The 24731-nt window shown below is 46.0% G+C and overlaps 1 protein-coding gene across 1 annotated transcript in view; it reads right to left on the reverse strand.

The window, feature by feature from the left end:
* Positions 1-24244, reverse strand: part of PCSK7 (proprotein convertase subtilisin/kexin type 7) — a 147694-nt gene extending 123450 nt beyond the window's left edge. The window contains exons 1-2 of the mRNA XM_082274129.1: positions 24176-24244; positions 6168-6652 (exon numbers count right to left, since the gene is read on the reverse strand). Coding sequence (XP_082130255.1) covers positions 6168-6605 — 438 coding nt within the window. The 5' untranslated portion in view covers positions 6606-6652; positions 24176-24244. The remainder of the gene's footprint in view (positions 1-6167; positions 6653-24175) is intronic.
* Between the last annotated feature and the right edge of the window lie 487 nt (positions 24245-24731).

Below are 24731 nucleotides of genomic sequence, written 5' to 3' on the forward strand. Positions count from 1 at the left end.
TGAAAGGTCTGGACTGCAAGCAGGTAAGTTAAGCACCTGGATTCCTCTACCACAAAGCCATGCTGTTCTCATAGATGCAGGTTTAGCATGGTTCTGCTTAATATTCTAGGCTTTCCCCGAAAAAGACGTCACCTGGATAGGAACATATGCTGCTCTAAAACTTAGATAGATCTTTTATAATTTAAGGTGCCCTTCCATATGCACGAATGCACCCCCATACCACAGAGGTGCAAGATTTTAAACTGAGCTCTGATAACAATCCGGAAGATCCTTTCCTCTTTCGTCTTACGTCCAAAGGATATGGCGCCCATGGTTGCCAAAACCTGACCACGGGGGTATGCTCCCAGGACACCGTGGTCAGTTTACGTGCCTCCATCAGCCGCTGCTATCTGCAGCTCTCCTGTGTCTCCCTCTGTACCCCTTCCCCCTCCCCACCTGTCAACTCTCACTAGTGCCGCTCTGGTCCCCTCCCCCCTGCTACTAAACGATCTGATCTTTATACCATCCCCTCTGTTAGATAACAACCTGTGTCCTGGTGCCCGTGCTTTACAAAAAAAAAAAAGCAGATTTCTACCGGTTTTCACAGCACCTCATGGTGCTCATGTGACTCCCGTCTATCTCCTCCCCAGCTGACGTCAGCGGGAGTTCTCAGGCGAAAGGACAGTTCGGCATAAAGAGTTACAGGATCCCTCAATCTTTTCCTCCATTTGATTTTATAGCTATGCCTGTACCTTCAACAGGAAGATCAGAATTTTTCAAAAACTTGGATACAGCCACATCCAAATCCACCATTTTACCCATAGTTCAAAGCCTATGTTTGGCCTAAATTACAAACATAAAAACAGCACAAAAGCACAGGGGATATAACTTATATGGCCCATGTCCCGATTCTTATTGGTTTAGAATTGTTCATCTTTCCTACTCTATTTCCAATAGTCTTATGGTGCGGTGGGGGTGAATATAACTGAGGGGCTAAAGTAGTGACAGGAGTGAAGAAAGAAGCTCCGTGCTGAATGCTGGACACCACTTAAATCCACCACCTGCGTGATCCCTCTCCCATCAGCTGGTAACTCACCCCAACAAGATCCCCCCCCCCCCATTTGTATGGTCAGGGCTACAAACGCAATGACAAAACACCGTTAAGTGTAGGGGTCCTCTTTAAATGATATCTCCTCTCGCATGTACATATAGGAAAAAACAAAGGGGAATCCACTAGTGCAATGCAGTTTTAAAACTCCAATTTTTATTGTTAAAACATAGTAGTTGCACTCACATAAACCAAAATCAACAGCGCATGTAAAATATGGGGTTTGGGGTGTTCCCCACATCCTCACCAACTCCACGCTAGTGTGCCAGACATGGAGGAACTGCCACCGCTTCACTCGTTCACTTCTCCGGTCTGCCGTGTAGCCACGCCCTCAGGGCGTGGAGTTGGTGAGGAGATATCATTTAAGGAGAACCCCTACACTTAACTGTGTTTTGTCATTGCGCTTGTAGCCCTGACCATACAAATGGGGGGCATCTTGTTGGGAAGTTACCAGCTGATGGGAGAGGGATCATGCAGGTGGTGGATTTAAGTGGTGTCCAACATTAAGCACAGAGCTCCATTCTTCACACCCGTCACTACTTTAGCACATTTGATTAATGGAGTTTATGTGATTTATTTTGTGCACAATTCCACCTCATATGTGTTTATTATTTATGATTATTTGTTGCAATATTGTATTTTTTGCACATATTTATTTGAACACTTATTTCTTTGAAGTGTTTGCGCAGCTTGTGGGAGTTTATTTTTCACACTTTTTTATATTCAGGGTTCATACACATTTTTACCAATAAAATTCCATGACTTTAAGTAAATATTCATGACCTAATGTCTATGTAACTATTGTAATTTAACCAATATTATCAACTATATTAGAATATACTGGAGGAAGAAAAAGATTTGATGGGCGCTCCAGCTTGGGGATAAAGCTTCAGTTCAGGCAGTCATAATGGATAAGGTGCACCCGGACTGGTATGGATGGCACAGATGCACAAATGCGGCGCTTACATCGAGGGCAGCTCTTTGTTAGGCCCGTAGCAAAAGTCCCACGAACAAGCAGAAAAGAGAGAAAGGCGCCACTCAGTGTAGCAGATGTAAATAATTTTGACACATTAAAAACCTACATGGGAGGTAAGCGTCTATCTTCATAGCTCGGCGTCCTTCCGGGTCCGCGGTGCTTCCATTCCCGAGGCTGGCCAGCAGCTGGGAGATGACACTAGGGGAGAACCAATCAGGGGACTCAGTCAGATCGAGGCAGCGGTGAAGGGCATACCTCACTGGAGGGCCACACGCATGCCCTGAAGCCGGTTACCGGTTACCCCCCCCCCCCCCCTTGCATCATCACGCTCGCGCGGCCCTCCGGCGAGGTATGCGCTACACCATTGCCTCGATCTGACTTAGTCCCCTGATTGGTTCTCCCTAGTGTCATCTCCCGGTGCTAGCCAGCCTCAGGGACGGAAACACAGCGGACCCGGAAGTACGCCGAGCTATGAAGATATACGCTTACCTCCATGTAAGTTTTTAATATGTGTCAATAAAATTATTTACATCTGCTACACTGAGTGGCACCTTTCTCTCTTTTCTGCATATTCAAATATACAGTGATTGTGAAACAAATTTCCAGGACTTTTCCAAAACTTTGTGGGTTAAATTATTTTCAAAACATTTTCCAGGCCTGGAAATTGCCATTTTAAAATTCCACGACTTTTCCAGGTTTTTCATGACCGTACAAACCCTGTATATTGATTTTGTGGTTTAAGCTGCAGCATATGTATTTATACATAATTTAATATTGAATATTTATTTGATCTACACACTGGTATCACATTTATATTTTCTGTGATTTAGCGCGAGAGCTATCCTATTATCATTTTCATAACTGAGGGGCTGTTAGGAGCTCTCAGTGAGAGTGCTGGATTATGCCTGCCCATTTTGCCCCACTGTGCCATTCATAGAAGCCATTACTGCTTCAATGAATGAAACAGGATCTCTGAATGGGGGACGGTCGGGTGATTGATAGATCCGCCCCCTCCATTTAGTGGTCCTGTGTCAATAATTGAAGTTGCAGTTCAGCATCTATGAAAGGCGCATTGACGCAGAAAAGACGGGCATAGTCAAACACTCTTGATGAAAGCTCCCGACAGACCCCCAGTTGTATTAACCTCTGCCACATAGGAAGATTATGGGAGCAGAGTAAAGGGGAGGGGGGGGGGTTAAGGTAGAGGGTAGGAAAGATGAGAACTTCTCCTAAAACAAAAAGAATAAGCACAAGGGACACCTCATACTGAATAGGTTATGTCCTTACTGCTGATTTTTATGTTTGCAATTTTTTTTTTTTGTCAATTCTGCAACAAACCATGTTATCCTAGTGTTTACATTCATATTTATCAAAGCCAGTATTGATTTATTAACAGAAAAGACATTCAGCTGTTCAGCACATTGCTCCTCAATCAAATTCAAAATTATTCTTTCTACTTTTGCCCTGAAAAATGTATGCAGCTCTGACTACCTGTAAGAGCACCTCAATAAGTCTGCCAGCCCAGTTTATCTGACTATACCTAAATCTGTACACACCCCTATTATATCTCATAAAAAAAGCCTCTGAATTAAAAGGATGACTCATCTGAGGAAGCACATTTACATGATTAGGAGTGTCTTGAGGAGCAGGAAAAGCCAGAAGTGGGGCTGCATTAGGCACAGGCCAACTCTTAGGCTATATATGTCTCTTGCACCTTTGCTTGAATGGTAGAAATTACAGACTTAACAGAAAAGGAGGCCTTTTCAGCTATAATAATTTCAGTACAACTATGGCATCAGGGCTTCTATTGTATCATGATCGTTTGGTCAAATACAACATGCATTCTTGGGTTTGGAGGCAGTATTATTTCTCTATTGGCTGTGGACGTAGTATACTTGGATTTTGCAAAAGCGTTTGACACAGTTCCCCACACACGGCTAATGTGTAAGGTAAAGTCTACTGGCTTGGAAAGATCGGTTTGTAGTTGGATAGAAAATTGGCTAAAATATAGAACTCAGAGAGTAGTGGTTAATGATTCTTACTCTGAATGGTCTAAGGTTATCAGTGGTGTACCCCAAGGTTTAGTGTTGGGACCCTTACTTTTTAATATCTTTATAAATGATATAGGGTCTGGGATTAAAAGTACCATTTCAGTCTTTGCAGATGACACCAAGCTTTGCAGTGGAATAACTTCCTTACAGGATGTCTCTAACGTACAAGCTGACCTCAATGCACTATTTCATTGAGCAACTATGTGGCAAATGAGGTTTAATGTTGATAAATGTAAAGTTATGCACTTTGGTGCTAGGAAAATGCATGCATCATACATACAAGGTGGAGTAGAACTGGGTGAATCCATAACGGAGAAGGATCTGGGTGTTCTGGTAGATCATAAGCTTAATAATAGCATGCAATGCCAAGCTGCAGTTTCCAAAGCAAGCAAAGTCCTTTCTTGTATTAACAGAGGCATGGACTCCAGAGAGAGAGATATCATTTTGCCCCTGTACAAATCATTAGTAAGACCTCATCTGGAATATGCAGTTCAGTTTTGGGCACCAGTTCTTAAAAAGGATATCGGGGAACTGGAGAAAGTGCAGAGAAGGGCAACCAAACTGATAAGAGGCATGGAGGAGCTCAGCTATGAGAAAAGATTAGAGGAACTGAATTTATTCTCTCGAGAAGAGGAGATTAGGGGGGATATGATCAACATGTATAAATACATAAGTGGTCCATATAGTGAACTTAGTGTTGAGTAGTTCACTTTAAGGTCAACACGGAGAACAAGGGAGCACTCTGAACGTCTAGAGGAAAACAGATTTAGTCTCCAAATACGGAAAGGTTTCTTCACTGTAAGAGCTGTGAAAATGTGGAATAGACTCCCTCCAGAGGTGGTTCTGGCTAGCTCACTAGATTGCTTTAAAAAAGGTCTGGATTCTTTTCTGGGTGTACTTAATATACAGTAAGTGGGTACTAAAAATTTTTTTAGGTAAAGTTGATCCAGGGAATATCTGATTGCCTCGGGGGATCAGGAAGGAATTTGTTTCCCCTGCTGTAGCAAATTGGATCATGCTTTGCTGTGTTTTTTTTTCGCCTTCCTCTGGATCAACTATGGGTATGGGATTGTATGGTTGGGTTTTCAATACTAGTGTTTTTTTGCTTTGTTTTTTGCTTTTTTTGTTGGTTGAACCAGATGGACTTGTGTCTTTTTTCAACCCAACTATGTAAAATCAAGAGGAAAAACTCCTTTATTAAATAAAGGTAAAAATAGCCCAGAACAATTACTTTATGAAAAGAGTAGCATATGCAAGGACAGTGCAGGAACAGTGAATACATTTCAGGAATAAACCACAGAAAAGCCATCTTAGCCTTGCCTTGACCACAGAAGTTTCAGTCCGTGACATGACCCTAGTCATCTGAGCAGAGGACTGCTGCTGCTGAGATAATGAAGGCTGCTGTACAGTCTGCTAAGGTTTGTGTGATTGCATAGCGCCAGCGGTAACCCGAATTCATAGAAACATATATAGCATGGGGAAAAACACGTTACTCATTTCCTGATCTATGCAGGAATGGAAGTGGCACTGCTAAAACTTTAAGTGATGTACCTTGTACAGTACCTTGAGACCTTTCGGTTGAAAAATGACCATGAAACCGCTGCACAAGGAGACCAAATTTCAGTCTAAAGCTGCTTATGCTGTACATGAAAAATTAACCGATTACTTCATCCACACATTTGATGTGGATGCAGAAATCCACCCTGCTGTGTCATTGTATTTTGACGGTGGGGAGATTCCCCCATTTCCCTGCCTTCTGAATACACAAAGCAGGGATGCAGTAGTCCCGTTAATAAGATGCTGATTGATAGATCGACTTTTCCTGAATGGTAAAAGGCATACATTCATCAAAATTCAGCAGCTTCCTGCTGAACCGGCCAAATTCCCATCCATGTATGGGCAGCCTAATTATGGAGCACTGGTAACCCCCACCCAGACACCTCTCATTACCCTCGGACTTAAAGGAAGCAAGAGACAACAGTTTAGGGATCCCCAAAAAGAAGATAAAAATATTAGTGCTGGGAGCCCTAATATTACCTAGTAGAAGTCTTACCAAATGCCACTGTAATGGATATTTAGGATCATTAAAGTGCAAGCTCCTTTTGGATCTCTTCAGTAGTTTTTGCTCTGAAAACCATCTCACGCCAACATGTTCTGTAAAGAGGTCATGGATTGTCTTACGAACCTCATCATGACATTGTACATCACCTACATGTACAAGCAAGTAATGGTCTTTTAATTCTCCTATAACACCTCGGTTTTCAAGGCCTGCAGTCTCTGAAAGTTCATTGGCAAGGGCATCCAACTCCTCTCTCCGTCCAGAGCCTTGAGAGGGGTCCAGACGGACAGCCCAGGTCAGCTCTTCTCCCAGACTTGTGGCACCGGCATTGTTACTGGAGGGAAAACAGGCAGCATGTGTGGAAGCTGAGAGGAAGACTGACCAGGTGAAAAGGCAACAAAGGCACATGTAGAAGCTAGAAAAATACAACATTGTGATGGCCCATTACACAGGAAACAACCCAGGGAGGGCATTGGGACCTGTGGGAAAAAACAAAACAAAAAAAACACATGATTATTATTAATGATAACAGAAATAAGATCAAAGTTCTGCTGCCTGAGAGGTAAATGGGATTTTTGACTTAACGTAAAATCCATTTCTCTGATGTTCTTTGACTGACACAGCTCCTGGTATTCATAACCATTGGGTTATACTACAGGAGTTAGACACTAGGCAGAAAAAAATTCTGGCTACACCCATGGGCAGTCCCAGGGGGTATACTCCCTCTCTCTGCAATACCACTCAGCCACTCAGTTTTGTAACAAGCAGTTTCAGGAGAATAACAACTCCACAGAGGGGTGGGAGCTGTGTCCGTCAATCAACATTAGAGATATGGATTTTACATTAAGTCAAAAATCCCATTTTCTCTTTCGTTCACTGACGGCCACAGCTCCTGGTATTCATAACCATTGGGATGTCCCAAAGCAGTTTTAAACATGAGGGGTGGGAACAACAAAAAAATTCTCAAGGCTAAACATTAGCCAACCAGGCAACAGGGGCTCAACCAAACAACTGGAGCCCACCTGAAAAAAACATTACACCCTCAAAGAGGACCAGGTCCTCAACAGCAGCCTGCAAATTCTTGCGACCAAAAGGAAGCATCCGAAGGTGCCAACACATCCACTTTGTAAAAGTGTGCACTGACGACCAGGTGGCCGCCTTGCAAAAACTGGTGCCACTGATGCCCAATGACGGAAGGCCCAGGAGGCACTAAATGCCCTAGTAGAGTGCGCCTTGACAGAGAAAGGAGAAACCTGACTCCTGATGGAATAGGCCTGAGCCACCGTCTGTCTGATCCATCTGGAAATGGTAACCGAGGAAGCGGACAACCCTTTTCGAGGTCCATCCGTGAGCACAAATAGACAGTCTGACTTCCTGAAAAAGACTCCATAGCTGCCAAGTACACCCTAATTGCCCGGACCACATTCAAGGCATGCAGGCAATTTCCTTCAGATGTTTAGGCCTGGAACACAGGGAAGGCAACACAATGTCTTCATTCAAATGAAAATCAGAGACAACCTTTGAAAGGAACGACGGACAGGGATGAAGAACCACCTTATCCCTGTGAATCACCAGGTAAGGTGGACAGGATAACGCCGCCAGTCCCGTTACCCTGCGCACAGAAGTGATAGCCACTAAAAAGGCCACCTTTCTTAGACAACGTAAGCAGGGGAATCTCCCGAATAATTCTAAAGGAGGGCTTCTGCAGAGCTGAAAGCACCAAATTAAGATCCTCAGGCGGCAACCGAGCCCGCACAGGAGGAACCAAATGGACACCCTGAAAAAAGATATGCCCCAGGGAGTGTGTGGCCAAAGGTCATTGGAAGAAGACTGCAAAAGCCGAAACCTGGCCCTGGATGGTACTCAAGGCAAATTTCTGTTCAACCCCCATGTTAAAGGAATGTTAAAATCCGAGCCACCGAGAAGGAACCCGAAGAGTTTCACACCACTCAATGTACGTCTTCAACCTACGATGGTAGATTTTCCTAGAAGTAGATTTCCTAGCCTTCAACAGGATAGGAATCACCGACTCATATAAACCCTGATCCCTTAGCACCTGGCGTTCAACAGCCAAACCGTCAAAGGCAGTGACTAAAGCAGGATGGAAGATCAGTCCTTAGGACAGAAGATCCTCCCTGAAAGGAAGCTTCCAAGGAACATCGGCGACCAGCCGCACCAGATCGGCATACCAAGCACGGTGAGGCCAGCCCAGAGCCAAGATGATCGGAATCCCTTCTGCCTTAATCCTGTGTAGAAGCCTGGGCAGAAGCTTGAGAGGAGGGAAGGTGTAAATCAGCCGATACTGACCCCACAGGGCCACCAGCACGCCTGTGGTGTCCGCCAGAGGATCCCTTGACTGAGCCACAAACCTCTGCACCTTTCTGTTGAGCCGAGATGCCAACAGATCCACCTCAGGAGTTCCCCACCAGAGACACAGCTGATGAAACCACTCCCTGTGATCCAACGCCTGCCGACTAAGATAATGCGCCTGCCAATTTTTCATCCTGGGAATATGTAAGGTGGAAAGGGCTGGAACGAACCGTTCTGCCCACCTTAGAATGCCTGCTAACTCTAGAGCGGCCAGGGCACTTCTTCTGCCTCATTGATGATTAACATAAGCCACGGCCGTAGCATTGTCCAATTGAATGCGCACTGTACAACCCTGAATACGATCCGTCCAATGATCCAGACACAGTCTGATCGCTTGGAGTTCCAAATCATTGATCGGTAGCCTGGACTCTTCCAGTGCCCAGATCCCCTGAGCAGAATGCTTGCTGAGGATGCCTCCCCAGCTGACAGGCTGGCATCTGTGGTGACCACTGTCCAATACAAGGGGAGGAAGGATTTTCCGAAGCGCTGGAGAACGAAGCCAGCATATCAAGAACTCTCTTGTTCCCCGACTCAGCCGGATCTGATATTCCAGAGACTGGGGAGTCTTGTTCCATTTGGTCAGAATCTCCATTTGCAGGGACCTCGTATGGAACTGTGCAAATGGAACCGCCTCTAAGGTAGACACCATCAGGCCCAGCACCCGCATGCATGTCCAGAGGGACGACCATCTGTTGGACAGCAGGAGATGAATTGCAGCCTGCAATTTCTGGAGTTTGTCCAGAGGAAGGAGCACTCTGGTTAACGCCGAGTCCAGAATCAGACCCAGATAGTCCAGCTTTGCGGACAGAACCAGAGCAGACTTTTGAAAGTTCAGAATGCAACCGAACTTCCACAGAGTCTGGATTGTGATCTCCAGGTTGTCCACCAGAGCAGAGGGAGACTCCACTCACAGGAGATCATCCAAGTAGCCCAGTACCGCGATCTTCCGTTGGAGTAGCAAGGCTAGCACCAGGGCTAACACTTTGGTGAAGACCCGAGGTGCAGAGGCGAGACCAAATGGTAACACCACAAACTGATAATGCTCCTCTCCCACAGCAAATCGGAGAACACATATCCTCGCCTCTGTGATATCCACAGAGGCGAGGAAATCCCCCGGACACAAGAATGCCATCATTGTTTGAATGGACTCCATTCTGAACTTCTGTACCCGCACAAAGATCCAGGATTGGACTTTGCCTTCCTTCCTGGGGACCGACCGAAGTCCAAAACTGGACAATCCCCTCAAGAAGGAACAGGTCTTGTACCGCCCCAAACAGGCCCTGTAAACAGTGTGAAGACAGGCACAAGTTGAAAGGAAAAGGAACCTTGCCGGGGGGACAAGCACAAAACTCGATTTTGTAGCCGGGCGGCATGACTTCGTGGACCCACTTGTCTTGCACTAGGGTAGTCCACGGGTCCAGAAACCAATGAAGACATCCCCCAACCCCCGATATGGGTAAGGGCTCACCTTCATGCTAAAGGAGCCTTGTCCACAAGTCTCGAGAAGCCCAATCCTGGCTTGCCAGACCAGGTTTGTTTGAATCCTCCTGAAGAGGCCTCGAAAGGCTTTGAGACTTGTCAGTCAACCCTGAGGGACGAAAAAAACTTCTTATGAGCGGAGAATGAAGGCCCACATCTACGACGAGGTTCCTTGCCCTTAGTAGCCTGTAAAAGAAAAGTACTCTTACCCCCTGTGAGAGACCTTTAATGATGTCATCCAGGGTAGCTCCAAACAGGTGATCTCCTTGCAAAGGAAGATCAGTCAAGGCCTTTTTTGAAGTCTGATCTGCAGACCAGCACTTGAGCCAAAAGACATGCTGAAGGACTACTTCCAAAACAGAGAGGCGAGCCATCAGGGGAGCCGCATCCAAAGAGGCATCACAGATAAACTGCAGCCCCTGGACTAGCTCGGCAAAGGCAGGGGAGAGCTGTTCCCCCCTCCAGGTCACGGCACAAGAGCTTAGCCCACTCGGTCAGAGTTTGCAACACTAGGGCAATGATGAATACTGGCCTCATAGCCGAACCGGCCAGAGTGTACAAATGGCAGACTACAGCCTCCGCCTTCTGGTCAGCCGGATCCCTAAAGGCTGGGGTCGCTTCAACCGGAATCATGGTTGCCTTGTTTAATCTGGAAACCAGAAGGTCCACCACCAGTGGTACAGTCCACTTCTTAAGAAGATACTCCTCATAGGGGTAATGCCAAGTAAAGTGCTTAGGGACCCCACGGGGATGCTTTGGTCGTCCCCACTCTTTAGCGACAATTCTGTCAAGATAGGCAGGGAAAGGAAACAATTTGGCCGCTCTGGATGGCTTGTGAGTGCCAAATGGTGCCTGCGCCTCAGTCACAGCTTCAGCTGCATCCTCCAACTTCAGGGTCTCACGCACAGATACAATCAGTGCATCAACCAGTGCCTTTTCGTGCGCGGTCGCAGACATGGAGGAATCATCTTCACTATCAGATGATTCCAGGCACGTGGTTGCAGACCCAGAAGGGTGACCCACATCTGCGCCAGTCAAATCAGATTCAGGATCTGATGAGACAGATGAGGCAGGGGAAGGCGGGGGCGCTTTTTGCTAGCACCTCCCACTCAAGCCACCTCCACCCAGGACATAAGGGACTCCAGGACCGCCGTCAGTGCATGGATTAACGGTTCGGGACTTGGAGGGCCCCGCAGCCTCAGAGGGTGGATCAGGTGGGGAAATGTACCCCAAAGACACCATGAGTCACCAGGGGGACACCACAAAAAAGTATAAAACACTACTTAGGGACAACCTCCACCACGCTTGCAGCAGCAGCCAGTCGACAGGCACCAAGCGATCCTCAGCAGAGAGGAAGAGGACCCCACCAGACTCACCACCCGCAGACACAAGCATAATCTGCACTAAATATGCAGCAATTAAGAAGTAAAACGATCCAGGAGTCAGCACCAGGGGCTCCCACCGCCGAAATCGCCGCCTACAGGGCTCCACTGTCATGGCCGCCGCTATTTTCAAAGGCAAACCATAGCAAACATGTCCACTGTGCATAGAAACACACAGGCTACAACAAAATGGCAGCACCAGGAGGCATACAAGGACCCAGGATTGGGAGACCAGGCCTCAAGGACAGATCCAGGCAGGACGGGGGCCCTGGCAGGAGCCCCCACAAGGTACAACCCCCCGTACAGTCGATCATCCGGTCGCCAGCGGTGCACCCCACCCCTCCGGTCCACAGTCAGCGCCCTGCCCCCAACCCCATGAAAGTGGCCAGACCACCCGAACAGCCCCAGCATATGTGGAAGGGGGAGCAGGATAAGGGACTTGGTAAGGGGGGGTGCCTGTGGGAAGGAAAGAAAACCTGGGGGTCCAACTGTCCCAAGGAGAGGCCTACCTCCACCCCAAAACCCTCCAGGGGGAGGGGGGGGGGGGGGGACGGCAGCTACTCACCATACCAGGAACCAGGCGGGCACCGCTCCAGAGAGAACCCCTCTCCATCTAAAATGGGGGGCTGTCGGCCACAAAAAACACTGCAACTGGGGCCAAAAGCCGGTTGTATGCAACCTCACGAGGCGTTTAACTTGCAGGCCAGCCCCCATCCAGTTGGGCTACGTTGCGGCCGACCTAGTGAAGAGCTGAGGTCTGTGCGCACTCTCTCAGCCTGCCACCCAGTCTGGCAGTTAATTGTAGATCTCACAGGAAAAATCCAGGGAGGAAAACATTTTCTAAAAGAAATTTGCCAGGACCAAAGATCCTAGCAAGGAGTTAGGTCCTTTCTCCTGACTAGGCAGAAAAAAAACTGAGTGGCTATAGCAGAAAGAGGGAGTATACCCCCTGGGACTGCCCATGGATGTAGCCAGAATTTTTTTCTGCTTAGTTCGTACTCCTGTAGGAGGCAGTATAACCCAATGGTTATGAATACCTGGAGCTGTGTCCGTCAATGAACGAAAGAGAAATTCATTTTTCAAGTTATTTTTGTGTAGCCTAAGTCACCACAATAATACTCTCCACTATAAAAACAATCTTATTTAACATAATGTAACAAAGCAAAGTATTTTATTAGTATGATGTAGAGTTAAAGAGCATGTTGGAAAAAAAACCCCACAAAAATAAAGGGGTTTGAGGTCATCCAAAGCACCCTGCCTATGTCAACGTAAGCCTGTTGTCAGAGAAATATGTGCGCAACCAATGCTGATCTCAATCGGTTGTATACAGTATGCTCCATATGGAAGTTGCAGATGCCTGTCTATCATGCCATCCTACTGGCTTCAATACTATTTCAGTCAATGACATAGAACGAAATATTCAGACCTACAAAGTCAAACAAATATCAAAAGTCTTTACAGTGAGGGAAAAAAGTATTTGATCCCCTGCTCAGGCAGAGGGATGATGGTGGTGTGGGGATGGTGGCGGAAGGAATGGGATCGGTCAGGGGGGTGGTGGCGGAAGGAATGGGATCGGGCAGGGGGATGGTGGCGGGAGGGATGAGATGGGGCAGAGGGATGGTGGCGGGAGGGATGAGATGGGGCAGAGGGATGGTGGCGGGAGGGATGAGATGGGGCAGAGGGATGGTGGCGGGAGGGATGAGATGGGGCAGAGGGATGGTGGCGGGAGGGATGAGATGGGGCAGAGGGATGGTGGCGGGAGGGATGAGATGGGGCAGAGGGATGGTGGCGGGAGGGATGAGATGGGGAAGAGGGATGGTGGCGGGAGGGATGAGATGGGGAAGAGGGATGGTGGCGGGAGGGATGAGATGGGGAAGAGGGATGGTGGCGGGAGGGATGAGATGGGGCAGAGGGATGGTGGCGGGAGGGATAAGATGGGGCAGAGGGATGGTGGCGGGAGGGATAAGATGGGGCAGAGGGATGGTGGTGGGAGGGATAAGATGGAGCAGAGGGATGGTGGTGGAAGGATGAGATCAGTGACACTGGCACTCACTTGCTTTCAGTGTCAGATGATTCCCCCTCCTCCATGCTGCATGTGTCTGTGCTTCTCTTCTACCTTCCAGGGCCTCCAGTGATGCTTCTGTTGACGTGGGGGTCTCTTCGATCTCCTCCCCCTTCACGCTACTGGCTGTCAACTCATCAGCTGACTTTCTGCTCCAGTGTCCATCTGGAAGGGGAGGGGGCTTTAGTCACAAGGCAAGCTCTGCCTCTGTGTTTCTCTAGCACTGCATGGAGCGCCAGATGACGTAATCGGCAATAGATTCGGCCGACTCTCAGCATCGATGCAGAATCGCGAACGTCTGAATCGCAATGCATCGATGCTGCGATTATGTTCAACACCCCTAATTTTAATGGTAGATTTGTTTTAACAGAGAGAGACAGAACAACAACAACAAAAAAACAGAAAAATCGCATTTCAAAAAGTTATAAATTGATTTTGTATTTTATTGAGTGAAATAAGTATTTGATCCTCCATCAATCAAAAAGATTTCTGGCTCCCAGGTGTCTTCTATACAGGTAACGAGCTGAGATTAGGAGCATTCTCTTAAAGAAAGTGCTCCTAATCTCAGCTTGTTACCTGTATAAAAGACACCTGCCCACAGAAGCAATCAATCAGATTCCAATTTCTCCACCTGGCCAAGACTAAAGAGCTGTCCAAGGATGTGAGGGACAAGATTGTAGACCTACACAAGGCTGGAATGGGCTACAAGACCATCGCCAAGCAGCTTGGTGAGAGAGGGTGACCACAGCTGGTGCGATTATTCACAAATGGAAGAAACTGTTAATCTCCCTTGGTCTGGGGCTCCATGCAAGGTCTCACCTCGTGGAGTTTCAATGATCATGGGAACGGTGAAGAATTATCCCAGAACTAAACGAGAGAATTTTCTCCATGATCTCAAGGCAGCTGGGACCATAGTCACCAAGAAAACAATTGGTAACACACTACGCTGAAATCCTGACTGAAATCCTGCAGCGTCAGCAAGGTCCCTCTGCTAAAGAAAGCACATGTACAGGCCCATGTGAAGTTTGCTAATGAACATCTGAATGATTCAGGAGAGAACTGGGTGAAAGTGTTGTGGTCAGATGAGACCAAAATCAAGCTTTTTGGCATTAACTCAACTCGCCATGTTTGGAGGAGGAGGAGGAGTGCTGCCAATGACACCAAGAACATCATCCCCACCGTCAAACATGGAGGTGGAAAGATTGCTGACCTCTGATTGCCAACAAGGGTTTTACCACCAAGTACTAAGTCATGTTTTGCGAGGGGGTCAAATACTTAATTCACTCATTAAAATGCAAATCAATTTATAACTTTTTTTTTTTTTTCCTTTTTAAATGCAATTTTTTTTTTTTAATTTCTGTTATTTGGTTTCTCACTGTAAAAATAAACATATATTAAAATTATAGACTGATCATTTCTTTGTCAGTGGGCAAATGTACAAAAACAGCAGGCCCCCCCCCCCTTTTTTTTTCCTCTTCCCCTCCTCTTTCTTCTCTTCTTTCTCTCCTCTCCTTCCTCCCCTTCTCTTCTCTTCCCTTCCTCGCTCTTCTACCTATCCCCCCCTGGTGTCCTTTACATTTTTGCCCCTGCTGGGTGTACGGTTGCCTCCAGGCAGGCCCGATAGTTAACCCACCCCTTGCACGTCCCGCGCATCAATGGCTTGGCCATTGTAATATGGACTACTCCAGCTTCCCCATCCCTGGAAGCTTTGCACCCAGGGTATGGGCCCTGCCCCGGACCTACCCCGACCGTATAATTTTACGACATGTGGGGTTTCCTTGCTTTTAGGAGCCTCCCCTCCTTCTCTTTCTTTTTGAATTTGCAGAAAACTTGGGTTTGGCTCTGTCCTCGGATACTTGCTTCCTTTTCCTTGTTTTGATGTCAACCAGATGCCATACTGTGTACTTTTCTAATTTGTTGGGTTTTTTTTAACTTTTTTTCTTCCTGCTACCATTATTATGCTTCCGGTCCTCATTGACTTCCCGCAATTTTCAGGCCGGCTAGTTGACCTATGTTAGCATTGTTCTTCATCTCTGAGTTTCTGTATGCTTACATGTTTCATTTGAACAGTGTTGAACTGATGTTTGTACACTTTTATACCTCAATAAAAAAATGTTTTGGAAAAAAAAAAAAAAAAAAAGCAGGGGATCAAATACTTTTTTGCACAACTGTATGTAAATACAATGAGGGTAAAAAGTATTTACCGTAGTCAGCCATCAATTTTGCACGTTCTCCCACTTAAAAAGATGAGAGAGGCCTGTAATTTTCATCATAGGTATACTTCAACTATGAAAGACAGAATGAGAAAAAAAAAAAAAAATCACATTGTCTGATTTTTAAAGAATTTGCAAATTATGGTGGAAAATAAGTATTTGATCAATAACAAAAATTCATCACAATACTTCCTTATATACCCTTTGTTGGCAATGACAGAGGTCAAACGTTTCTGTAAGTCTTCACAAGGATTTAACACGCTGTTGCTGGTATTTTGGCACATTCCTCCATGCAGATCTCCTCTAGAGCAGTGATGTTTTGGGGCTGTCACTGTGCAACACAGACTTCCAACTCCCTCCAAAGGTTTTCTATGGGGTTAAGATCTGGAGACTGGCTAGGCCACTCCAAGACCTTGAAATGCTTCTTACGAAGCCACTCCTTCATTGCCCGGGAGGTGTGTTTGGGATCATTGTCATGCTGAAAGACCCAGCCACGTTTCATCTTCAATGCCCTTGCTGATGGAAAGAGGTTTTCACTCAAAATCTCACGATACATGGCCCCATTCATTCTGTCCTTTGTACAGATCAGTCGTCGTGGTCCCTTTGCAGAAAAACAGCCCCAAAGCATGACGTTTCCACCCCCATGCTTCACAGTAGGTAAAGTGTTCTTGGGATGCAACTCCACATGCTTTCTCCTCCAAACACAACGAGCTGAGTTTTTACCAAAAAGTTCTACTTTGGTTTCATCTGACCATATGACATTCTCCCAATCCTCTTCTGGATCATCCAAATGCTCTCTAGCAAACTTCAGACGGGTCCAGACATGTACTGGCTTAAGCAGTGGGACATGTCTGGCACTGCAGGATTTGAGTCCCTGGCCGCGTAGTGTGTTACTGATGGTAGCCTTTGTTACTTTGGTCCTAGCTCTCTGCAGGTCATTCACTAGGTCCCCCCCCATGTGGTTCTGGGATTTTTGCTCACCGTTCTTGTGATCATTTTGACCCCACGGGGTGAGATCTTGCGTGGAGCCCCAGATCAATGGGAGATTATCAGTGGTCTTGTATATCTTCCATTTTCTGATATTTGCTCCCACAGTTGATTTCTTCACACCTAGCTGCTTGCCTATTGCAGATTCAGTCTTCCCAGCCTGGTGCAGGTCTACAATTTTGTTTCTGGTGTCCTTCGACAGCTCTTTGGTCTTGGCCATAGTGGAGTTTGGCGTGTGACTGTTTGAGGTTGTGGACAGGTGTCTTTTATATTGAAGTTCAAACAGGTGCCATTAATACAGGTAATGAGAGGAGGACAGAGGAGCCTCTTAAAGAAGAAGTTACAGGTCTGTGAGAGACAGAAATCTTGCTTGTTTGTAGGTGACCAAATACTTATTTTACAGAGGAATTTACCAATTAATTCATTAGAAATCCTTCAATGTGATTTCCTGGATTCTTTCCCCCCATTCTGTCTCTCATAGTTGAAGTTTACCTCTCTCACATATTTTTAAGTGGAAGAACTTGCTCAATTGGTGGCTGACTACTTTTTTTTCCCCAATTCTGTTAGCAAAGTCTGTCCTGCCTTATTGCTAAGACGCTCGAGCCAGTGGGCACTTACCCCCGGCATCACAGAAGTGAACACTCTCCCTCATCCAAAATCTCTCAGAAATGTTAAGCTCATCCGGTGCAAGACAGAGCACACTGGGCATGGGAGGGTTTTTGAATGAGGGTGGGGGCGGCTTGTTTCTGTGATAAAGGAAAAGGAATTGGCAGCACTCCAGGTTGAGTCAAAATCCAGATTTATTGACTGGACATCCAAATGTGACAATCGTGACAAGGTAGACGCGTTTCACACACTGACTGTGTGCTTAATTGTAATGATTAAGCACAGTCAGTGTGTGAAACGCGTCTACCTTGTCACGATTGTCATATTTGGATGTCCAGTCAATAAATCTGGAATTTGACTCAACCTGGAGTGCTGCCAATTCCTTTATCAAGTTTTCACGGAGGCGATCCGGGGCATGCACCGGTGTGAGTCATCAGGCAATTACACCACCTTGAGCAGTGAGTTCTTGTCTCTTCAATTGTTTCTGTGATGCTGGGGTGAAGGCTCAATAGCTTAAGTGTCCTAGCAATAAGCTAAGATGGGAGAACGCTAACTATGGGAGTTTTTCAATGCAGCTAGCCAATGGTAAACATAGCTAAGCAGTGGCAGCCTCTATTTTTTTAAAACACGTTTAATTTAAAGTGGAATTTAAGGTATAAATCAAAACCTGCCCTTGTTTGTATGTGTAACAACTAAAACTTTTGTATTATGCAGTATCCTAATTGCTGATTGTCAAGATTAGAAACAGCAGTCTAAGGCAGGACATACATTATTATGATATTATTATGCATTACAATTTTCTTTACGTCAATGTCTATGGCCGGCTCAGGCTAGACCATCAGCAATCCTATATTCTTTACCAACAACAGTGTGCCTGTGCAGCTGAATGTGACTGCTCACAGGAACTTCCTCAAACCTCTGTCGGTGTAATACCTGCACAGCTCCGATTAGCGCCCCCCCCCCCGGCACCAAAGTGCGCGCCCTCCAGCCACATATGTCACTTCTGGAAATGATGGCAATAGGAGCCTCTGGAGAGCAGAAATGCCCTGCATGCAGAAAAGACATAGGATTTGCCGTCACATGACGGAGGGGATTTTTTTCCCCTCTTCAATAGATTTTTATTTTATTTAATAATTTCAGGAACTTTTATAGCACCATCAATTTACGCTTTACATATACATTGTACATTCACATCAGTCTCTACCCTCAAGGAGCTTACAATCTAAAGGTCCCTAACTCACATTCATACTTACACATACTAGGGCCAATTTTAGACAGGAGCCAATTAACCTACCAGCATGTCTTTGGAGTGTGGGAGGAAACCAGAGTACCTGGAGGAAATCCAGGCAGGCACAGGGAGAACATGCAAACTCCAAGCAGGTAGTATCGTGGTTTGGATTCAAACCAGCGACCCTTCTGCTGCTAGGCGAAAGTGCATTTTTATTCAAAAGTGTAATAAAGTACAGAAAAACCAATGTAGTTAGACAAATATCAGAAAAAAGATGCTCCCTTCAATACAATCAAGGGTCCAAGTGCTATGAACAGGACCCAAATAAATGAGCCTAAAAGGCTGGGCCCTCTTAATAAAGCATCCGTTTACCAAGAGCATAAACTCGTTGAGTATAGTCACCCTATACCAAATACAGAATAGAGGCATATCTATAAAAGAACACCACATTAGCAAGTAGTCAAATGGTAACACAGCAACAGTCAAAGAAATGTGGACGTGATAGCGACCGGGATTACGTTCACTACCTCAAGGCACAATGCCTTGCTCCCATAAATGATCCAAAGTTAGGGAGGCTCTATGGACCTGACGGAGTTCATTTTTAACCCCCAAAAGGTAAAACCAAAAAGATGTGATATTACTGGGGTATATAATTGTAGGAATGTGTATAACTGTAAAGCCCCGTACACACACGCAGATCGTCGTCATACAAACGTCAGCGGACGAAAGATCTGCCGATTGTATGCGTGTTAGTATGGTGCCTCCGACAGATGTCTGCACACAATCCGCGGACAAGAGTCTTTCTTGCAAACATGAAAATTTTTGTCTGCAGACACCAGAACGGACGATTGTTCGCCTGTCAGTACAGAAATCAGCCGACAGACCGCAGATTTGCAAGACTGGGCATGCTCAGAAAATAAAAAACACAGGGAAAGTTAACCATTACATGACATCACTTCTGCAGTCAGCTGAAGTCTGCGGACAAAATTCTTGTGCTGTCCTTGTGCTGTCTTTGCACTTTTCAACAGACACCGACATCCCGGGGAGAAAAGACGAACATTTGTATGACGACGATCTGCGTGTGTGTACGGGGCTTAAGACTTTCATTCCACTTTAAAGAAAATCTGGACTGCAAAAATATGGTGGCTGCATTGTCCACCTCTATTTCTGAAAACATCCGTTGTCTGGCAGTCAGATTGATCTAGTTGCTTCAGTAATTTCTGAGTCACTACCCGGGAATCAGGCAACCAGTATTTTAAGAAGATAAGACCTAGAACAAGCATAGATATAAAGGAATTCTGACTCCTATTTACAGCATGCTTATTCTGAGTCTGTTACTCCAAAGTACCAAGTTCAGTCCCCCCCCCCTAAATTCCAGCTTCCCTATGTACCTCTTTTGCAGAAAAAAAAAAAAAAAGCTTTCTATAGGTCCTAGACCAGGTTTTACCCCAGCTTCCATGTTGTTGTATAAGAGACTCCTCCATTACTTCCTGATATCCGTTTCTTAGGTTGGGAAAACCGTTAGGGGCCGTTCACACTGGCTTTTCCGCTGATCCCCACTGAGCAGGCGGATGAGAGGTCCATCTCCGCTCACTTTGCAGAGACAAACCTGTCAGATCCCCACTCTCCTCTATGGGAGATCAGATGAAAACGGATCACCTGTCCATTTTCATCCTATCCGATCCTCCAGACAGATGGAAAATAGGGTTTCCATCCGTCTGGATTTCACGGAAAGGATCAGAGAGCAGCGGACATGTCACCACTGACATCTGCCGTTCCATAGGGATGCATGGAGCATCCGATCTGGTCCCGAACATGAACAGGTTGACCTGATTGGAAAGCCTGTGTAAAAGGGGCCTCAAGACACAGAAAGGAGTTCAGCAGCGGGCTTCATTAACACACACCCTGCACCTGAACCCCCCTCCAGGAGATTGCTCCTACCCACCTCCACCTCTATACTCGCATATAATCAATAAACACCGCTCCTGCTGAATACACAGCCACTGATACCTTTTTCTTGCATAGATCCTTCATTTGGTAGAGTGTGCAGGAGATGAGAGATCACCTAGCAGCCTATGTGAAGCACAGCTGTAGTACTTCCTGAAAACAGGAGACAGGTCCTGGAAGTCTGTAAAGCTCACCATACACTATACAATCGCATTTAGATCTACCATCCACTATGTAGTGCAAGAGCTTGCCTGATTGGATACAGAGTGATTAGATAGATAGGGGTGTCCTCCTATTATAACGTTTTGGTAAATCTGGTAAAGGAGATTGTATAGTGTAAGGTAGGGATCGGCCGATATTCACGTTTTTATTTTTAAGTATCGGCCACAAACTTTCCGATATGACTGATATTTGATGGTGATAAGTGGTTGTATCGGAGTGATGCCTGCAGCTAAAGGCATCACCCCAGTACCGTTGTTCAGAGTTGATGGTTGGCTTTCTTGTAATGACAAACAATGCGGCTGAGGAGCCCTTTATTGTCATTACAAGGAGTGGGAAGGGACATTACCCCCTTCCGCCGCCTTCCATGACTCGCTGGGGTCCCCTGTCCCACCGGGAGACTCAAAAGACCAGCCAGCACGTCCGCTGGCTGGCCGAAGACCCAAACAAAGCCCCATTTGGCTCTGATCGGGTCTCCGATGTAAAAACCCAGAAGCAATGTCATGATATCACTTCTGAGTAGTGAAGCCTTAAAGGGGCCAGATTTAAAAAAAAAAAAAAAAGGACAGCATTCAAAACAGCCAAACATGGCGTTCTGAATGCCTTTAAGTGCATAGGAGGAGTTTGGGGTCTTTTAGACCCCAGGTCCCTCAATAAAGAGTACCTGTCACTGCCCATTACTGTCACAAGGAATGTTTACATTCCCTGTGACAGCAATAAAAGTGATCCAAAAAAACTTTTTTTTAAAAAGGACAGTGTAAAAAAAAAAAAAAAATAAAAAAATAAAACTTTAAGTGTGCAGAATATCAGCACCTAATATTGGCTATCGGCCTGAAGGGTGGCGGGATAATCTGTATCAGCCCTAAAAACGATATTGGTCGATCCCTAGTGTAAGGCCACCTTTATACACCTAAAATTAACTAGTTTCACTTTCAGTGTCATTAATTGATTAACAGCACCCCAAACACAGAAGAACACACACTTTGCCGTGAAAGAAAAAAAAGAAAAGAAAAGCAATAAATGCAGCAAAACACACAATAAAAAACATGCAAACAGGAACAGGCCAAAGTGTCCCATGAGCTTCTTTGCCATGTGTAGTGCAGCCTATGGAAATCACAAATTGCCCTCATGACAGGGTCACTTTAAGCAGAAAGTGTGTTTCTAAAGTGAAGACTACAGTATATTTGCATTCATGCTCGGTTGATGAACAGAGGATGCTTTTGCCATCCTGGAAAATAACTCCTAATGACAAGCGCTGTGTCAGTAACAACAAAAAGCAGCAATAGTGGCACTTTCAGGATAACATTTGTGTGGAGGAGTATTTACTGTAGGATAAAACCAACCCTGCAGCAACAGGTCAAATAACACAAACTAAAAAAGTCCATACATATTACAGTCATTGAAGAGCAGCTACAACCTAATGCATCGGGTCAGCGTGTCAAAAGGTTTTCATAGAGCTGTCAAATACAACTGAGAGGAAGCCAGGTGGGGTTCAGTCCATTAGTCAATGCTTCAAATCATGGCTCTCCAATGCTGCAGACAGAGGGGAGACAGCCAGGAGGAATGGGAAACCTGGGTAGCAGGGTAGTGTGATTGGCAATGCTTTTAGGAGTGTCAAACCTGAATGCAATCTCAGAGTACAGGAATATATAGACATCCTAAACAGCAACAAATTATTGAGGAATTATAAACTGGATAGAAATATCATTTTCCAGATGTTCAACTAAATGTCTTTTACTTTTCTGTTTCCGAAAAAAGCTCTTTTTATTGATTACTGATTAAAAGTTAAGTTTTATTTGACCAAAATAATCATGGTTTTCCAATACATAAGGCCACTGATTTGTGGCTGTTTAGGTTGTCTATATATTTTGTTCTCAGGCTTAACAAAGGAGTTCCACGCTGAAATGTGTTGCCTGGTTACCAATCATGCTACCCAAAAGGTGTGGATAACTACTGACTGCCATTGTCAGCTCCTCCAGCAGGAGCACAATAATCCCTCCTGGCTGTCTCCACTCTGCCTGCAGCTTTAGAAAGCCAAGACTTGAAGCATGAACTTTGTGGACGGAACCTCCTCTGACTTCCTCCCAACTGTTAAGCCCCGTACACATGCAACGATTATCGGCCGACCGATCGGCCGTCTTTTGTCCAGAGTTGTGTTGTGTTGGTTGACATGTGCCTAGACTGCATGCAAATTTTTTCGGCCAACAAAAATCAACTTCAGAAGTGATGTCATGTGCTGGTTTACTTTCCGGGTGCTTTTTCCTCTCTGAGCATGCCCAGTCTTGCTCATCAGATTCTTGTCTGCCGAAATCTGTACTGACTGACGAAAAATCGGCCGTTATGTTGACGGCAAACAAAAATTTTATAGCCTGCACACCAGATTTTTTTTCGGCCAAAAAGTCGGAGTCGGTTATCGAAAGCATCATACTAACAAACCGAAAATCGGCCGATCAGACGTTGCCCGACAATTCACGGCCAACTATCGACGCGTGTGTACGGGGCATAAGTACCAATTTCACAGCACATTGTGACACACTTACCCAGCACGGGAATTGTGCCGCACTCTGGGTTGTAGTTTTGCCAGTAACAAGCACTGTATCACATATTTAAAAAAAACAGTTTATAGAAAAAAGGAAAAGAAGAGTTTGGAGTAGAACAGGACATCGTGATGGGGGGGGGGGGGGGTCCTGGTCAGGGGCAGGTAAGCCAGACATGGGATGGGAAGCCGGATATGGGATATGGAGGGGGGGGGGTCTTGTGGTAGGAGAAGAGGCGGGACAGGATGGGAAAGAGGATCGGGGGGAATTCTGGAAGGAAAGCACAAGAACAAGAGAGTTGGGTGCGACCCAGACAGGGGATGGGAAGCCGGATATGGAGGGGGGGGGGGGGTCTTGTGATAGGAGAAGAGGCGGGACAGGATGGGAAAGAGGATCAGGGGGAATTCTGGAAGGAAAGCACAAGAACAAGAGAGTTGGGTGCGACCCAGACAGGGGATGGGCAAAGATCCCTGACACATGATAAATACTTGTTTGGGATTACTGACTCACATGTAGTGAAGCCAGAGACAGATTATCATAACAAGGACAGCCTCCATATTTCTCTCATAGTAGGGACACTCCTGTCACTAGACAGCAACAAATAAAAGTCAGAAGTCCCGATCTAGGATTGTTCCAGGTCAGACACTCATTAAGAATCCATACCACAGCCAGCCAATAAGGAGAGGCCAGTAAAGGCTGCCCCTGTATACCTCTCATGGCAGCCCCCTGTAACAAGCCAAGCTGACTGCAGAGTCTAAAGCAACGAACTGCCTGGAAGCCAAGAATGGGAGAGAGGAAATGTCACAACACTGCCTGACATACAAACACTCGCAGCAACAGATCAATAGGAATAGTGTGGGCAGCCCCAGACACTCAGTAAAGCCAGGCTGAAATTACAACGCTAATACAATTTCTCTATGACATTCCACCTTTCTCCTGTACACACCTGTCCCGTCCTAGGTACAATCTCACCTGAACACTTCACATACCTGTCCCCTCCTCTACACCCCGATCCACTTCCGCATTCACCTTCGCTCTGAGAATGACGGCAGCGACACTTCCGGGGCGTGGCTCGGTGAAACGCACAGACCGGAAGTAAACAGGAACTTCCTGGTGCTGCTGATGTGAAGGGAGAAGTGGAGCCGCATGTGTCAGAGTATTGGAGCTGTGAGTGGTATCATATACTGGGGGTGAACTAGAACTGGGGGGTTATACTGAGCCTTATTGTTAAATGTGTGGAGGCAATGGGAGCTCTTGTATGTGTATACAGCTAGTGTGGTACATGCTGAGTTGTCAGCTGCCCCAGGTTTCCATGCACAACATTACCGGCTGGTAAAATATGTCTCTGGTTTTACACACCAATTATTTTCTAAAAAACCCTTGTTTCAGCATATGGCATTCATTAAACATCATATAAAACTCTAACTGGAGGACATGTCGTTTGCTATGTATATCATAAACTATTACCGTGCCTGCCTTTACTCCTGCTGGACTGCAGAACACCTCCTCATCTCTGTAACATAAGGGG

This window comes from Pelophylax lessonae, assembly GCF_965119305.1.
Source record: "Pelophylax lessonae genome assembly, chromosome: 12".
Classification (NCBI taxonomy): Eukaryota; Metazoa; Chordata; class Amphibia; order Anura; family Ranidae; genus Pelophylax; species Pelophylax lessonae.